The sequence below is a fragment of the Toxotes jaculatrix genome, chromosome 8 (genome assembly GCF_017976425.1).
Source record: "Toxotes jaculatrix isolate fToxJac2 chromosome 8, fToxJac2.pri, whole genome shotgun sequence".
Lineage (NCBI taxonomy): Eukaryota > Metazoa > Chordata > Actinopteri > Toxotidae > Toxotes > Toxotes jaculatrix.
Window position 1 is genome coordinate 15,656,859 of NC_054401.1, and position 17,869 is coordinate 15,674,727.

The following is a 17,869-nucleotide window of genomic DNA, read 5'->3' on the forward strand; positions in this document are numbered from 1 at the left end:
GAGCAGTAGTTGGATGTTGTAGCTGGAGTTTGGAGATTTAGTTTAATCCACACAGAGTTAACCAGCTGCTTAAACACCTTCTCAGATGGAGAAGTGCAGCCTCTCAGTGACAGCTGTTTCCTTAAACTTTATTATCTATGGCTGTTCCCAGTGTAGAGGAGGAGCTAATTTGTCACTCTCCAAGATGAGAGACATGTTAGGAAATAGAATTAGACTAATGAAACTGACAAATGACAGCTATTAGTGTGTGTATGTCTATTTCCACTTCCAGTTTCCTGTTTGTCCTTTTTTCGCTGCCAAAATAAATTCTCATTCTTTTTTTTCCTCTGTGATGCTGTCCCTCCACAGCACAGACCAAACTGAAAGTTTTTACAGTCTGCAATTCAAAGGAAAATGACGAGTAGAGTAAATAAATATATAATAATATATATATTTGATATATGATAATATGATAATATGATTAATTTATTTTTCAGTGGATATAATGAAAGTCTGTTTAACTTCTTGGTGCAGGAAATGAGTAAAGCTGCACAAGCTGCAGTTTGTGTCCTCGTTGTGTTTTCGGCTAAGTGTTTGTTTACATGTTATATTTCTCTGTGGTAAATTAATAGTTTGGATGAGTTTGATGCATTAGAATAAATGTTATGAAATTATGGGATAAAATAAAGTCAACAAAACATGAAGCTTTGCAAAGGTAACCGCGTCATGTCTTAAGGTCCAATATTTACTCTAAACCCTACCCTCTCTTACCCTAAAATAAAGTCTTAATATTAATAATGATGTTATTAATAATGTTAGTTATTTTTTATATGTCACTGATACTCAAAAATGCATTCATCTAGGGTTGGAGGAAAGATTTTTAGAACAACTTTGAATCTCCAGATGATCTGAGCATGTCTGTGTAGTGCACTGAATGACTGCTGCTCCTGTGCTTCAGCAGCAAACCTTCAATGTGCCCTTGAGCAAGGCACTTTGTACCATGACTACTCCAGTAATGCTGCTTAGTATTCAACTCTGAAACAAAGTGATTACACTAAGCAGCTCCCAGGCCTGAATGTGATGCAGAACATGGCTGAATATGAAGACGTGTGCTCTGTAAATAGAGATAATTTGAAACAGGAGCTTTAGGGGGATTTGTGCTCAGTAGGATTTTATGACTCCTGATCTGAACTTGAAGTCATTCTGTTTTTTTGTTTTGTTTTGTTGTTTACTTGCAGATAGCCAGAGGCAGGAAGTGAGCCTGGGAGGCGGTTCTTCTCGACAGTGCTTTTATGACCTCACTCCCAGCAGCCAATACCAGATCAGCATCCACACACAGATGCAGGAAATGGAGGGACCTTCGGTCTCCATCACTGACATGACGCGTAAGTTGTTTTACATATATTATATCTACATGCATGGTTGTGTTCTCATGTTCACCTTTGGATTCAGGACAGAAACCGTTTAGTACTACTTCTTGAGTTATGAGTTTCCTCCCATTTATTTCAATTTTCATCAACATTTTTAAGGAGGTCGACTCAAACTCTGCACTTTTATCCTCATTTACACCCTTTTCTTGTACATCGTCACTCTCTCGCTCCTCTCCACCTTCCTTCTCAATTTTCTCCCTTTACCTCATTTTCCCCAATTAATCCTTCCAGTCCGTCTTTATGTCTCGTTCTCCATCTGTCCATCTGTCTCCTTCTGTAGCCACCTTCTACCACACATCTGTCTCACCTATGTAATTTTCTCTGTGGTCAGTCTCTCTCGCTCTCTCTCTCTCTCTCTCTCTCTCTCTCTCTCTCTCTCTCTCTCTCTCTCTCTCTCTCTCTCTCTCTCTCTCTCAGTGAAGATAGATTCTGCTGTTGCAGTTCATTGGTCAGCTGATGAGCCGAGGTGAAGCGCACAGCTCCAGGGACCAAAGGGCTCAGCTCACAACCAGGGTTACAGCTAGATAGATGTGTCCTCAGTTACACACTAATGCACACACACATGCACAGATTCCCAGACTAATGTTGTTGATCCACAGATTTCGTGCAGACAACTACGGATTAAATTCAACAGGCGACTCTACAGTTACAGTGGTTTCAGCAAATGTCAAAGGTCCATAGGCACTGCTGGTGGAAGTATTAAGATAATCCACTTATTAGTAAAACCACCATATAAACACACTCCATTATAAGTACCTGTAATCCTGCATTTAAATATTATGTGGAAAGTGTGCTTAAGAAATAAAAGTAAAGGTGCTCATCATGCAGAATGGCTCCTTTTAGAGTACTAAATTATTATGAACATCTTATATTATAGTGCCATTATTGACTACATTAACATGTAGACAGAGTTTTAATGTTGTAGCTGGTGGAGATTGAAATCGATTAACTACTTAATGTACCACCGGGTAATTTATTTTACAACAATACATCATATTTTATAGGATGATCTCATCCTTCATATATAAAATCTGCACAGTAACTACATTGCTACAGTCACACAAATGTAAAAAGTATGATATATCCCACGAAAATGTAGTGGAATGGATGTAAGTAGCATAAAATGGTAAAATTACAAATTAGAGTACTTGAAAATGTACTTACTGAAAAATCTTCACTGATGCATTGATAGTATGTGTCTGTGACTTTTTAAAGGTACTCCTAAAAATACTTTCTGGGAGGGCACAGTGTGGAGACAGACAGCAAAGACAGGAAACAGCCGATGTAGAGAATGGCATCAGCAACAACACGAACCTCTCCTAAATCCCCAGTCCCGAGTGTTTATATACCACTTTTTAAAAAAAGATATTCAACAGCAAAGTTCATGATTGAATCAAACACATTTTGTGCTAATGATCTTACCGTGGAAGCAGAAGAAATATTTGTTGAGATAATTTTATCTTCTTTTATCAAGTATGTGCCCCTTCCTTTGGCAGTGGCCAATGTTTCCAAGATTTACTCACTGTGCTCTGGTTTGACAGAGCCCACTGCTTTCTGGAAAGTAATTGGCCTGGCACTGAGGCATGCCTTAACCTGGGGCTGTTTTTGACTCAGAAAAACAGCTTCTGGTCAGGCTGGACTGATGAAAATAGCACTTTTGCTGTGCCTAACTTGTAGGAGCAAGGGAAGAGAAATATATAGAAAGATTGTGGAAAGTTAAAGTTTGACTGCTGTAACTCAGTGATGGAGATACACAAAACAAAACACAGCAGCTGGATGGCTCATGTACCTATAGGATGTAAACAGACTGCACTAGAAATCTTTTCTCTGTAAAGGTCCCCGACTCAGTTGTTAGAGGAAGGAAGAGGATTAGGAAACTTTCAGCCTAATAGGAACAGCCTACTGCTGTCTCTCATGTTGCCAGCTTATTGACTGCATGTGTGTGAGTCTGTGTGTGTGAGTGGTCGGCAGATAATCCTGATGATGGTGCCACTTGTCACTGCCATCATGATCGATGACCTTGTCTTGTTTCTGTGTGTGTGTGTTTGTGTGTCCAGTGCCAGCGCCAACTCAGCCTCCAACTGAACCACCCACCACAGAGCCCCCTCCCACCATCCCGCCTGCTAAAGAAGGTGAGCAAGACGCTAAACACACACACACTTACAAATATATTATTAGTGTTGTAGGTAAACTTCACAGTACTAACCCATAGTTTATCAGTCTTGAAATGCAGTCAAAATCACGTAGGCAAACCTGTAAACCTTTACACTGTTTGTAATGTTGTTATGTACTTGTAGCTTGTAGCTACAGTTGTAGTTTCAAAATATTAATAGAAACCTGAAAGGAAATATGGGGATTTTGGGACATTAAATGAAACGGTGTAACTTTAAGGTAAGCAAAAAGGAAAAGTCAAAAAAACATTGTGTCTCACAGGAAGTCAACGAGACATTTACTGTACACCACAACGACTTTATTGTGTGAAACATACCCAGGCTACTGTGGACTGCAGCCTATGCCAAAATAAAGAAATATTACTCTGATCCCAGTTTATTAGCTCATTACCTCAGGCTTAGCAGAGCTAACCTGATCGCTCCAATCCAGCTTCAGCTTCAGTACAGTCTCTGTTTAGCCCCAAAACACCAGAGTCCAACTGCCAGCTAGAAACAGGGCACACTGCCTCCTACATAAACCTGTGATTGACAGCTACGTGACATGACCCATAAAACTACAGTATGCACTGTTTCAAATTGTCTTGGAAACAACACTATCTGCAAATGTTCATTAAATTACTTATGCAACTACATAAGTAAATCCAAAACTTTATCATAACAGCTCAATGCCCAAAGATTACCCTTTACTGTACTTTGAACCTTGACTAACTACAAGTGAAGCTGCAATAGTAAATGACTAATGAGTTAAGACAGGCCAGATATTCTCAGAGTGATTTTTACAAATGGCTTGACAAGCTTAGAAAGATTAAAAACAAAGGGGTACAAATTCACAGTCAGACCCTCCACCTCCTATCCAGACGATCCTCCTCTGTTCCTGTCTGATGGGCTCAGGTTAAAGGCTGACCTGCAGGACAAACTCCTCAGACATGAACCGACACACCTGCTGAGCCCGTCTGTGAGCATTTCTATCTGAGTTTCTGACCTTTGTCAGACCGGCGTCTCCGTCCGTAATGACAGGCAACCTTTACTCAGGGCAGAGCTGCAAAGACAGAGGAAAGAGAAAGGAAGGTGTGAGTTTGGCTGTAAGTGGGAGAAAGAGAAGCAAAAAAAAAAAAGAGAGAAGAAGAATGAAACAAAGTGATTGGCAGGATGAGAAAAACAGACTGAGACAGGGCTGCAGACAGAAAGCAGAAGGCAGATGGCAGAAAGAGACAAATGGGGGAGAAAGACACAGTGGTAGCAACAGAGAGAAAGAAGTGATAAAAATACATTCCATCTCTACTAAAAGTAGACATGGAGAGAAAATTATAGAAGGTGTTAGTGTTCAAGAAAAAATTTCCCCTATGAATTATGTTTATATACAACTAAACTGTAATAGCAAATACGTTTTGTAGGAAACAGAAACGTTGGCTGGATTATGTTCAAGAGCATTGTTTTAAGTTAATGATTGTTAATAAGTTCTACATGTATTAACACTTGCAGGTGGTTGGGATGGATGGTACAATGTGCGTGATGTGGTTAGGTTTAGGCGACAAAAGCACTTGGGTAAAGGTTAGAGAAAGATTAGGGGCTTGTTTAAATTGTGGTGGCTTCAGACACGTTTTTCACAACTTTTCCTGTATCGAACCAGAACACTATCTTTCCCTAAACTGTGAGCAGCGACACATGACCATAAAAATATTCCGTAATGCCATAGGGATATTGTGCTGCAAGATCAGATCAAACATGTTGGCTGTTAACATTTTACTGATGTTCAGTGTCAACGTGTTTGCAACTTCCCGGATACACAAATGCAGCAACTGACAATTCACAACATATTCTCATCATGTTAATAGGAAACAACATCTTGTTGCAATTACATTTCCTAGTACATGTATTTGCTGTTTATTTGTACATAAATGTAATTTTTAGGAGACAGGTCTTAACACAGGCTGAGAGAATGAAAAAGTCCCTTTCATCACTTTCATCACAGCTTTTATCGGAATCAGCCACATAAAACCTTTTAATCAAAACATTTTTCCAGCTGACCTTTAACTTGACATTTATGACAAGTGCAAACGCGGCACTTATTAAGTTCTATATAAATTTACAATTAAAGTATTTGTCTGAAACAAAAACAAAAACACAAGCAGAGTAAATGTTTGTATTATTTAATTATGCCTCCTCACCAGCGACAGCTGTGGCATTATGTTTTCGGGTTGTTCATCCGTCTGTTCCAATATCTCAGGCACGCCTCGAGGGAATTTCTTCAAATTCGGCACAAACATTCACTTGGACTCAATGAGGAACTGATCAGTATTAAGTGGTCAAAGGTCAATGTGACCTCACAAAATATATTTTTGGCAATAATTCAAGAATTCATAAGCTAATTATAACAAAATTCCACACAAATCTCTAACGGGATAGAAATGATGAAGTGATGACATTTTATATCCAAAAGGTCAAAGGTCGACTTTGCTGCAATATCATAATATTCTGCAGATACATGTAATGCCTTTCATTTGATAAACTGTGACTTGACTGGTTGGCAAAGGCATACAACCACAAGGCGGTAATTTTTTTTTATTTTTTTTTATTGTGTTTTCACCTCTCCTCTCCTCTCTCCTACACTTTGTTGTATTTTTATTTAGAATTACAACCATTTGTCCTCATAAACAGTGTAGATACAGTTCAGATTTTTCCTGGGAATTTATGGAAGCTGACATGGCCATTAAGGGGGTTTGGAATTTACTTCAGGCCTGAAGTTTGAAAACGTGTTAAAACCACTAAACAACTTTACAGCAGCAAAGATAAGGCTACTGGGAGTCATTTAGAAACATGAGAAGAATAAAAGCAGAAGGAAAAGTCACTGCTGGACCAGGAATATGAATGAGCAGCTTACAAAGGAAGAAAAAAAATACACAAACGCATCGGATATAGAACATTTTTGTGGTCAGAAAAATCTGAGATTGAAAGCACTATAAGTGTGCACTATACCTTTAATCTCTACAGTGTGCAGATTAATCCAAAGACCCAGTCTTTGCATATTTATCCTGTTCCAGAGGATGTATATTTGCAGTGCTTCATACTTGGTATATTTACACAGAGTCTGAATATATTAGAAAGCCAGTTAACATTCAGCTTACACTTTGTCCTCCACTGACCTTCATTCTGTATTAAATTACTTTTTAAATGCAGACACAAAACGATGTGCTCCCTAAATCTACATATCTCTCTTGGCTGTACATCCGTCGGTTTGTCTGTCTAGTGTGCAAGGAGGCCAAGGCTGACCTGGCGTTCCTGGTGGACGGCTCCTGGTCCATCGGAGACGACAACTTCATGAAGATCACACGTTTCCTCTACAGCACCATGGGATCGCTGGATCTGATTGGACCAGATGGCACTCAGGTCAGTCACGTGACCACACCTGTGTCACTTATTCTCAGAGAGGAAAAACTCATGAATAAAACCACAATTATTAAGTTTTACTTGTTCTTACCTCCCGTGTCCTGTATGCATCATTGCATAGGGACAGATTTTGGAACTGAAAATGTTAGGATGCAGATTTGGTCACCTCGCTCTGAATAATGTTACGCTGAGTGTCCCTGGGGTGCTGGTATTCACAGTTATGACTGTTAGTGGTTCTTGTGTCTAGTCTAAACGTCTGTGTCTAGTGAAAATTACTATGCAGATACAGTACCATAAGTTAACCAGCAGAAATACAAATGCGCCTAAGGCTTTTAATTATTGTTCACTCGCTCTCTAATTTATTCCCTTTGTCATAGCATTTTCCTTCTGAAACAGAAAAAGTATTCTCACAGGAGATGCAATGTAAAGCAGATGCTGAGGATCCAGCCAAAAGTAGCCACACTGAAAACCATAATAAGGGTGAAATGAAGAGATTACATATTTTAGTGTAATCTGTGGGTAAAGAGGCCATTCATAGACAAGAAAGCGTTGTGAAAATATATATTTTTTTCATTTTCAAATATATTTTCGTCCCACAAAATGCCCCCCTCCCCCCAAAAAACAAAGATCACTAACACGCTTTCCAGCCTTGCTGCCAGGCAAATCACAACACAGTGCTGAACATTCAATAAACTTTACAACCATCTCACCCCTTCATATGCTGCAACCCATTTCACCCCCAGCTGCTCAGAAAAAGAAAAAGCGGAAGAAAAAATAGCTTTAATTTCCTCTCACATGTCCCTGAAACTAGACTTTCATTCAGTAGATAATGGCTTAAAGGACACTGGGTGCTGTGTATCCAAGATGAAAGGATGGATGTTTCATTCTCATTGTTACATTTCAGACAGAAATAGGAATTATTTGTCTTAATTTGCCCAAATAATGAATATTGGACAGAATTTACTCCTCGTCCTTTTTTCTTTTTAACCCATGTGCTTTTAGCTCATTTATTGTTTGAGGAAGTCTCCTGCTGTTTGCATTAATTGAGGCTTTGGAGCAGACTTTTATCCAGTTTTCTTGGTCTGTCCCCTGAGAAATCAGCATGACCATCGCCTTCTATCTATAGAAAAGTTTAGGAAAGTGAGAGGGAACTTTAAACCCCTGGTGAGTCAATCTTTACTCTCTGGATGGACTTTCTGCTGCTGAGCAGTATTCGGTTAACTCCACTCATTTGCTGCCACTGTGTTTTTGTGCCAGAAAACATTACTTCTCTGGCAGGAATGGTGCTGTTAATAAATTAAGTCTAGATGCAGTAAAAGCTGGAATAAACACCAGATTGTTCAAGCACTGACTAATACACTACCAGCTTGATTCTTACAGTAAAATCCACCTTGAGCAATACTTACAGAACTTAATACTAAATCACGTTACCACACTGACTTTTACCATCTCCTCGGCCTCTGAATGTTTTAGAGTCATCAATCGGTAATGCCGGGCTCTAACTTGAGGCAGTAGCTTGCTACTGTCATTGTGAACTAATTTCTTTGTGCTTCCTGCCTGCATGTCCCCCCCCACACACACACACTATGTCAGCAGAGCTCAGCTTGTTCATTTGTCACACTGTAGAGGTGCTTGCTAAACCCTTTTCTTTCATTTGTGTAATGTCGGCTGTTAAGCAGTTTGCTACCCTCACTGTGCCCCATAACCGTCTGGCAGTAAGCTACCAAGAGCAAAACTCTGGCTGTAATGTGAGAGAGTTGGCTGTACAGTAAAGACAGAGCTGGCTGGTAAATGTAGGCCGCCCTGAGCCAACAACAGCACCATTAGCAGTCTGGAGGTAATGATAGTTGTTCGCCTCTCTTAAAGTAAGGCAGTTAGATTGATTGTAGCTCTGATTTGGGAGTTCGAACATACATATATTTTAGTTCATTTTCACCTGGAGACTTACATAAAATAAGACTGTAATATTCCCATTGACATCATGAACTTCATCTGCTCAGTGTGAAATATATGAAGGCCACCAGCACTGACTGGGGGAGAAATGGTCAAATCTATGACCCTTTACTGCTTTCACCTATTAAACCGTAATGTTAAACTATGAAAATGTCACATTTTGGCTTTTCGTGTGTCATGTACAGTTCGACGTTCCCATCTGTAAAATATTCACCTTGTGGGGCTGTTTAAGCACATTCAATTTGTATAATTACACTTTTTCCTTCAGCTAACAAATGTAGCATCTGTTTGATATTGTTGTTGCTGTTTAGAATGAATGCAGAAATTGCAGGTGATAATGAGGGAAAATATTAGATTTTTGGACCCAGAGCAAAGTAATTTGGCTTCATAACACACAGATAATGCCGCATGAGCGGCTTGGAGTAATTTGGCTTCTTGCTTTTTGTTTTGGAAGGAGATGAAATAAACCTGAGCACACAAATAGAGAAACACATCACAGTGGTATTGTGATTGACATGAATGTGAGCAGATGAATTTTAATTTGCAGTTAAACTGTCCCCTTAGAGCAAGTTTAAAAACAAAATGGTCCTGGCAAATGGGAGTTTAACTTTGAATGAAGTGTTTTGAACTTTTTTCACTTATTTCATTTGTCTGTCTGTCTGTCTGTCTGTCTCTCTCCATCTATCTCCAGGTGGCCATTGCTCAGTTCAGCGACGATGCTCGGACAGAATTCCAGCTGAGTTCCCATGGCGACAAGGAGGCGCTGCTCGAAGCCATTCAGAGGATCCGATACAAAGGAGGAAACACTAAGACAGGTCAGAACAGTGTATCAGTAGTTCGTGCAGTAAGACCAGAGAGGTAAATTCAGATGCCAGTGTGGTAGTTTGCCTGTTCTGTCGTGAAAGATGTAGATGTTTAAATTTCCATTTTTCTGGGCATGTTAAGGACTTCTTTCTCATCCATGTCAGCTCAAAAATGGAGACTGAAAGTTCATTCTTGACCATGGAATCGGCAGTTTACAAAGCAGTCTCACCACAAGGTCCATTAGTAGCTGATCTGGAGCGTTCAAGCGTTTGTCCACAATTTTAAAATCTACATTTCCTTGACAACTGGACAGACTCCATTTACTGAGGAAGATTGTGTGATACAGTTGAAACTCCAGAGCAGCTACTAATGGACCCTGTGGTGAGACTTTTTTTTTTTTTTTGTCCCCAAGTTAAAAATGAACTTTTGACCTCAGCTTACCAGAAGCAGTCTTGATGAACTTGATAAAAGCATGTTGTGAAATCTGGAATATCTCCATGAAAATGACACTTTTCTGCTCCTTTGTTGAAACCATCACATATTGCAGAGAGATAAAATGTTAATTCAGGCTCAGGATATATAACAAGCGCTTTGGGTTGTGAATCTTTTGTAAAATTCATGTGAAAGTCTCCAGCTGTGCTGGTACATAGAAAGTGAATGTCAGTAACCTTGGTACATTAATGTGGATTTACAGGTAATGCTGGTTGTTCAGGGCACTTTAACTCTCCTAAAGTCTGGGTCATGGATCAGTGTCTGCTCAGAGTAATTGTGTCCTTGAGCTTTCCTATCAGCTTGAGTGCTGATCACACTATCATCTCTCCTCTTAACCCTTCCTCACCCCTTCTTATTCCTCTTTCTCCTCTGTCCTCTCCTCCATCTCCTCTACTCTCCTGCTAACATCCTGCTTCTTTTCTTCTCTCTTCGTCTTCCTTTCCATCATGTTCCCTCTCTTTTTTGTCTCCTATTTTCGATCTGGTGTTTTTTCATATCTTCAACTTCCTCCTCTCTCTGTGCCAGTCTCCTCTCCTCTTCTTCAGCCCTTCTTCTATCTAAACTTTTTGTTTTGTCTTTTTGTCTTCTGTCCATTTTCTCCATACCCCTTATACACCTACATCTACTGTAATGTTTTGTAGTTTAACAGGTGGAAACAGGTGTTTTTTTTAGCCAACAGGACAGAGTGTGTGTGTGCTCGGGCTTTCGAATGTAGTCTACAGCAGAATAGAAAACAAACCATGAAATATCATCTTCCCCACACAAAGAGAAAGAGGGGCGAGCTAGCTCTCACAAGGTTAGGCTACTGCTCACCGACTTACAGTTTCTCCGTCTCCCTCTCCCCCTATCTTTTTGTCTCTCACCCACACATGCATGCACATGGAATTAATCTTCTTCAATAGCTCAAACATAATGCCTATTCTTCAGGCGGTTCTTAGAAGCCCACACAACATGTATTTTTAGATTATGTTTTACTGTATATGATAGCTTCTTTATTTTATACAATTTATTAAGCAAAACAATTGAATATGCTTATTATTTATTTCTAGAGTGTGTTTTTTCATTGCTTCTACTTCAGATGAAGGCAAAGATTATTTTCCTGTTTTGTTTAATGAGGCTTTTTTATGCTTTAGTTTGGAGATTTTCCCATCCTGTGTGATTCTGCACACTAATATGGCACTAAAACATAAAGCAACACTGTTTTAACTACAAGCTATATACTTCTAGAGACCGTGCCCGAACCTCCTTACTTACATCTTACTCCTTGGGTCCATTGAGAGATAGATTGCTAGTTTCTCTGGCTTTCAGGACTGAGGTTTGCATTACAAACCTAAAGCCTTTTTCACCCTCCGAACCCTTAACTTTTCCCTTTTTTCATTCTTAAACCTCAAATTCTCCTCAGAACCTCTATCAGGGCTCCTCATTGTGTCTAAATCCACCAAAGCCCTCAAATAAAAAGCCATAGCTTTCTGCCTCTTTAACCCTTAGCCTCTGGCAGATATATCTGTGTAGGAGCCAACATGAAACCTCACAGCTTCAGTGCCTTTTTATGTTTTTACTGTACGTGGCTAGCTTACTTTACGTCCTCTGGAAGATAACCCCCGGTCAGGCAAACACATGGAAATCGGATTTTAAAAACTACACATGAATTCACAGTAAAGTTAGAAAGCTTGTATCAGTTCCAAAGAGGATTTTTTTTCTTTCTTTCTTTCTTTTTTTTTTTTTGGATGAGATTGTAGTGTAAATCAGAAAGTAGTCTGCAACCTGCTTCATTCCTTCATTCCACATCTGAGAGTATCCCACTAACTCCACCATCTCAGACAGTTAGCCACAGAGCTGCTGCTGTGGCACTGCAGAGGTTGTTGCTTTAGGAGAAGGGACAGCTACATATCCACCTTCTGAGCCAACTTCTAGTTATAAGCCTCTTCTCTACCAGTTTTACAAACAGTATGTAAATGATGCTGCCTTCTTTGAGACTTTACAGTCATTTTTTCCATTGTCAGTACCCTCTCCTATTCCTATGAGTGTGAAGGGAAGGGCATGTTGAGGATTCATGGTACTGAAGCTGATATTCTGGGATTTGGCTTTTCACTATGCATTTATTCATTAAGGCATTAGTGAGCCTCTGACTGACTTGGTGAATGATTGATTTAATGTAGCTTCTGCTGTAACACTCTTTATCCCTGTATATATACTGTAGTGTATAGGCTATAAATATGTGTGTGTGTGTGTGTGTGTGTGTGTGTGTGTGTGTGTGTGTGTGTGTCTTTTGAGATTGATTTTCATGCTAATCCCTGGCACTGCTTGACTGTACAGCACATACAGATAGAGGAACTGTGAGTCAGTATCTGCTTATGGGCAATTTTAAAGGTCTGTTTGATTTTCAGGTGTGTGTATTGGATGTGTGTATCCTTTCAGGCACAGTGTGACTCACAGTACTTAAACTAGTGTTACTTTTTTTAATCACATTTTTTTTTATTATTGCAGCACCAATACACCTTTTATTCAGTACAACAGGTTGGCAATTACATATTGAATGCAAAAACCTCTAAACCCAGTGAATACTTTAAATATCATGAGGAGTTTTCCAACACTGGACCACAATCTTCTTAGCTTCACTAAGGCCTACCTCACTTCTGTTTCCTGCAAGAAAAAGGTGGGAGTCATCTAAACAAAAAAAAAAAATCCCATATTACATCCCAGTCTAAGTGTTGCCCCTGCTTCGATCGATCTCCATGCTTGGTTTTCATTCCTGATGTGAGCATATATGTCTGGGAGTTTAATTTATCATAGAGCTGTGACAAAATGGGGTGATGCTTTAAATCTGACCCCCAGGGAAAACCTCAGCTACTCTTATACTTAAATAGAAGAAAAATAGTATTTGTTTTTCAATATTACATCAAGAGACAAGTTCTTGAAAACTTAATGTAGCGTTTGCCCCACTGATATCTTAAAGAGCACTAATACCTTTATCCTCCCAAGGTTTCCCCCCAGATAGAAGGTGATTATTGTTCCATATTGGAGATGATTTACACCATATGCTTATAAATTCTGGGAATTTTTCTACTGCTCCAAACACTTGTAGCATATGGGTTAGAACTGATCCATAATAAACTAGTGTTACTTTTAATTCTTAAATGTTTGATAATATATTCACACATTAGATTAGACTGGTTGTGGTTCTGGTTCCTCCTGCCTCAGTTGCTGTAATGCAGTTGTGTGAGACCCTCACTCAATTTTCAAGGTTTATGAGTCTTTTATGAGTTCAGGAATGAATGTATAAATGGCCCATAAATGAGTTTCACTGACTATTAAAAAAAAAAAAACATTCAAGATCTGTTGTATATTTTCAGCAATGCATTTCATTATCCAAATTTTTTCTCAAATCATTCGTAGGAACCTACAGTACCTTTTCAGAGATTAGAGGATTTTATAGCGTTCCCTGTTCAAAATCATGTAGAGAGAATATTACTGCCTCTTGCTTGTCATACAGATTTCACCTGCAGCCACAAAAGAACAGGGAGAAAAAGTCTCCTACTTCATTATATTGCACCAAGGCTTTGGATGCTAAAACTGGAGAAAGGATTTCAGCTATTTTTATACTCGCATATTGTTTCCCTCTTCAGTGACAGCAAGAAAACTGGTAAACTGTTGCCAGACAGGAGGCCAAATCCAAACTGACATGGATTACTTCACACACGCAAAGTGATGGATTGCTGATTGATGACAGGCTTTTCAACCCAGCATCCACTGACATGTTTGTGTTGTCTTCATTTTCTCCCATCCTCTTTTCATGCTGTCATCTTTCTCTTTTTTTTCTCTACCTCTTTCTCACCTTTTCCCCCCACTGTCTTTGTGGCCTCTTACCTGCCTCCACCACCTGCTCCTCCTCCTCCTCATCTCCAACCCTCCTCTGCTCTGTCCTGTGTCTCACTTCATGCCTGGCTAGCTGCTGCAATTCCAGTCTCGCCCAGCGTGATCAGAGGACAGTGTGGAAACAGATGTATCACTGGCACATATCTGACAACACAACACTTTACAGGCCAAGCACTCTGTCATTTGTCATCACTGACAGCTCAGTGATAAAAAAAAAAATAATAAGAAAACAGCAGGAGGAGGAACAAAGATGTGGTTTAAGGGTTGTGGTTTGGTTAAAAACTGGGAGACAGGGACACCATACACATAGAACTGTTTGCACCACACACTCTACAGGACAATAAGTGGTTAGTCAACTTGTGGGCCATTTACTGCTTCATATGGTTTTGTTTTTGAAACAAAGTTCGCTGATGCTCGTCTCTTAATAACTATGACACACTCTTGACAAAACAAGAAGAGTTAAAGGATAAAATGTAAAAGGACAGAAGGAGCTGAGAGCACTAATGGCACCCATTGTCCACGTAATTATGGAAAGGTCAGGTGGAGATGAGTAGATGAGCTATATGAACTATTAATGCAAATCACGATGGACAGTATGCAAATGTTGGCATTAAATCGAAATGACCTACCTGTGTGTGATGACGATCAGGACACTGTGCTTATTGATGTGCAAGCACAAAACGGCTATTTACATACATGTTGTTGCATATATATGTTTGTATGAAGTCTTTAGCAATTTAGAGCAACTAAAGTCATGAAGGACACATTGCAAGTCAGGTTTTCCTGTTATGTTAAATGACTATACCTCGAACTTTGTACAGTAACGACCATCCTTTATCTGTTCAGAGGTCAGGTTGATGTCACTTGTCATCAGCAGAAGAGCTCTCTGGAGGCCATAAAATATGTAACAAAAATATAATGTAAAAAATGCAGTATAGATGAACATAATGTTCACTTTGCCAGTATACTCGCTGTTTTAAATTATTATTATTTTACTTTAGGAGCCTGAAACACAGTGATACACATAAGGCATCATGAAATCCACTGACAAATGTGCACTGACACCAGCTCGGTTGCTTCTTGTGGGTGGGTCTTGAAACCTTTTAAAGCTGTCTGGACAGATTTTATTGACTGATTAAGTCCATTAGTTGGTGACCTGCACACTGTGAAAAGTTCATCTAATTTTGTGTTTTTTTTACAGACTGGATTGTGACATTTCAATCTTTGTTTTCCTCATGTCTCCGTGTTTAGATTCCTTTAAAATAAACAAGACATTTTCTGTTTTCTTATATGTTTTAAATGCTAATGGGCACACAGTCAAAATCTGGTTTCAGGGGAATTTAGGTCACTCATTGTCATGTAATAATTATGGGTTCAATTATGTATTTTATCACTGTCAGTGGAAGAATAAATAATACATGTTTTTAATTAGAAAGTACATTAAAATTGTAGCAAAGGTCTTAAGCATTCACCTCCATGTAGCAGGTGGGGAAGGGGACATTTTTTAGATTGGTAATGAGCTCATTCATGCTTCCAATAACTTGGGTCTGTTGGGCATTTTTCCACATCCAGCCTCACTTGGGAAAAAATATACTGACTGAAACATTCCTCTGTTCCAAAACCAATGAAATGCACCAATGAAAAATGAGACATCATATCAGAAGATTTTACTACAGTGAGAGTGGTGTGAAGAGGGTCTAAGCAAAGGGCCATACTTGTGGTGGTCAATGATTGTGATATATATTTGAAACAGTCAGCCAATACAAGTGTGACTTTGATGCAATTCAAGAAAAACAGCCATCCTCCATTTCTAAGTTTTACAGAAATGAAAGGAAACCTAAGATTAGCAAGATAGAAGAAAAATACACCTAACTTCTGTTAGTATAAAGGGGTGTTTGGACTAAACACCGACCCAAAAACGGCACCCATTGATATGGTTATTCTAAATCGAGTGTCTTCTTTTTGCCCTACATCAGGTCGGGCCATCAAACATGTGAAAGAGTCCATTTTCACTCCAGAGGCTGGAGCCAGAAGGGGCGTCCCTAAGGTCCTGGTTGTCCTCACTGATGGTCGTTCACAAGATGATGTCAACAAAGTGTCCAAGGAGATGCAAATGGAGGGTGAGAATTTAACAGAGCAAAGACAAATGAAATCAGTGGTGGTTTGTTGAAGTCCTGGAAAAATCTAGTAATTTTGATTTATTGACACTGGATGTACAGTATGTGATTGGTTTGATAAGGTAAGTTGTGTGTGTTGGTACAGTACAGGCAAGATGGAAGAACTGCATTCAACCTCCAAGTTTTTGGAAGGTCTATGAACCGTATGCCACATTTTATAGTTACAGGCTATCAGACTCTTCTGTCATCTGAAATCCATGACTCTAACAATGTGCTCCATTCGGCTATTTACTCTTTTCCACTGACTTTAAACCTGTAACGAAGCCTCTTGTTTAATTCCATTCTCAGGCTACATCATCTTTGCCATTGGCTTTGCGGATGCGGACTACGGAGAGCTGGTGAACATCGCCAGCAAGCCCAGCGACAGACATGTCTTTTTTGTGGACGATTTGGATGCTGTCAAGAAAATAGAAGAACAGCTCATTACCTTTGTCTGTGAGGCTGCCACTGCCAGTGAGTAACACCACCTCTTGTGTAAATCAGAGGGAGGGTTAGAGACCAGGAGGAAAAAGAGTTTGTCAGAAAGTCAGATGGAGATGCAGACAGAGTGAAAGACGCAGAGAGAAGATCGAAAAGGGACTCTTGTTAGTGGAGAGAAATAGAAAATGACTGAAGGAGAAAAGGGAAGGAAAGAAGGATTTATTTGATGTTTAGGAATTTCAAATATTGTGGAGGAACTAACAGATTCTTTTCTGTCTTTCAGCTTGTCCGTCTGTTTTGATGAGTGGTAACACATTGGCAGGTAAGACGTGCAAATTATAGGAAAAACTGACAGTAATACGGTCTCACAAGAGCATGCACTGTGTCAAACCCCTGGATGGAGAGCTAATGATGATGATGGCAATAACATAATGACGATGAAGGTACTGATGATGATGAGCTGTCTCTTGCAGGTTTCCGTATGATGGAGAAGTTTGGCCTGGTAGAGAAGGAGTACAGCATCATACCTGGAGTTTCTCTGGAGCCAGGGTCATTCAACAGCTTCCCTTGTTACAGGTTACACCGTGACGCTCTGGTGTCTCAGCCCACAAAGTGAGTAACTCCACCTCCACAGTGTGATGGAGAAATGTGAAAATGCACTTCTGTTTTAGTTGACAAAAAATAAAACTGTGCATCATAGTCATCATCTGACCATTTCTTTGAGTGAGGCAGACAAAATATAAATTCTATGACAGTAAAGTTGAAAAAAACTCAGTTTTAAAACAGAAAAAACTCACCTGACAGCATATGCAAAAAATACAGATCTACCTGTGCAGTGTGATCGGCTATATTTGCATATAAATAAGTGATAGCAGAGAAAGCTGGAAGTTTGTTCAGCGACAGTTTTGTTTGTTCAAGTGTCGATGTGATCAAGGTCTCATTTGCAAGAGACACCTGAGAACAATACACACATTATAAATACACAAAGTTATAAATGCAATGGTTCAGTGTCACACAAACAGTTGTCTTCACACACGTTTAATAGAACAGACACAATCATAGCCAGAACTAGTGCCAAGTAAAAAGATGTAAAAATTAAAAAGTTGTGTTGTGTAATTAATTCCACTACTAAGATTCAGAGTTTCCTCTGTGCTACAGAGAGTTGTTTTGGTCATATTCC

At 39.4% G+C, this 17,869-nt stretch overlaps 1 protein-coding gene across 1 annotated transcript in view; it reads left to right on the plus strand.

Annotated features, from left to right (window-relative positions):
* The window catches only part of col14a1a (collagen, type XIV, alpha 1a), a 123,352-nt gene that overhangs the window by 58,059 nt on the left and 47,424 nt on the right, over positions 1-17,869 (plus strand). The window contains exons 24-31 of the mRNA XM_041045335.1: positions 1,218-1,364; positions 3,467-3,541; positions 6,828-6,967; positions 9,612-9,735; positions 16,069-16,212; positions 16,558-16,722; positions 16,973-17,011; positions 17,163-17,301. Of these exons, the coding sequence (XP_040901269.1) occupies positions 1,218-1,364; positions 3,467-3,541; positions 6,828-6,967; positions 9,612-9,735; positions 16,069-16,212; positions 16,558-16,722; positions 16,973-17,011; positions 17,163-17,301 (973 nt within the window). The remainder of the gene's footprint in view (positions 1-1,217; positions 1,365-3,466; positions 3,542-6,827; positions 6,968-9,611; positions 9,736-16,068; positions 16,213-16,557; positions 16,723-16,972; positions 17,012-17,162; positions 17,302-17,869) is intronic.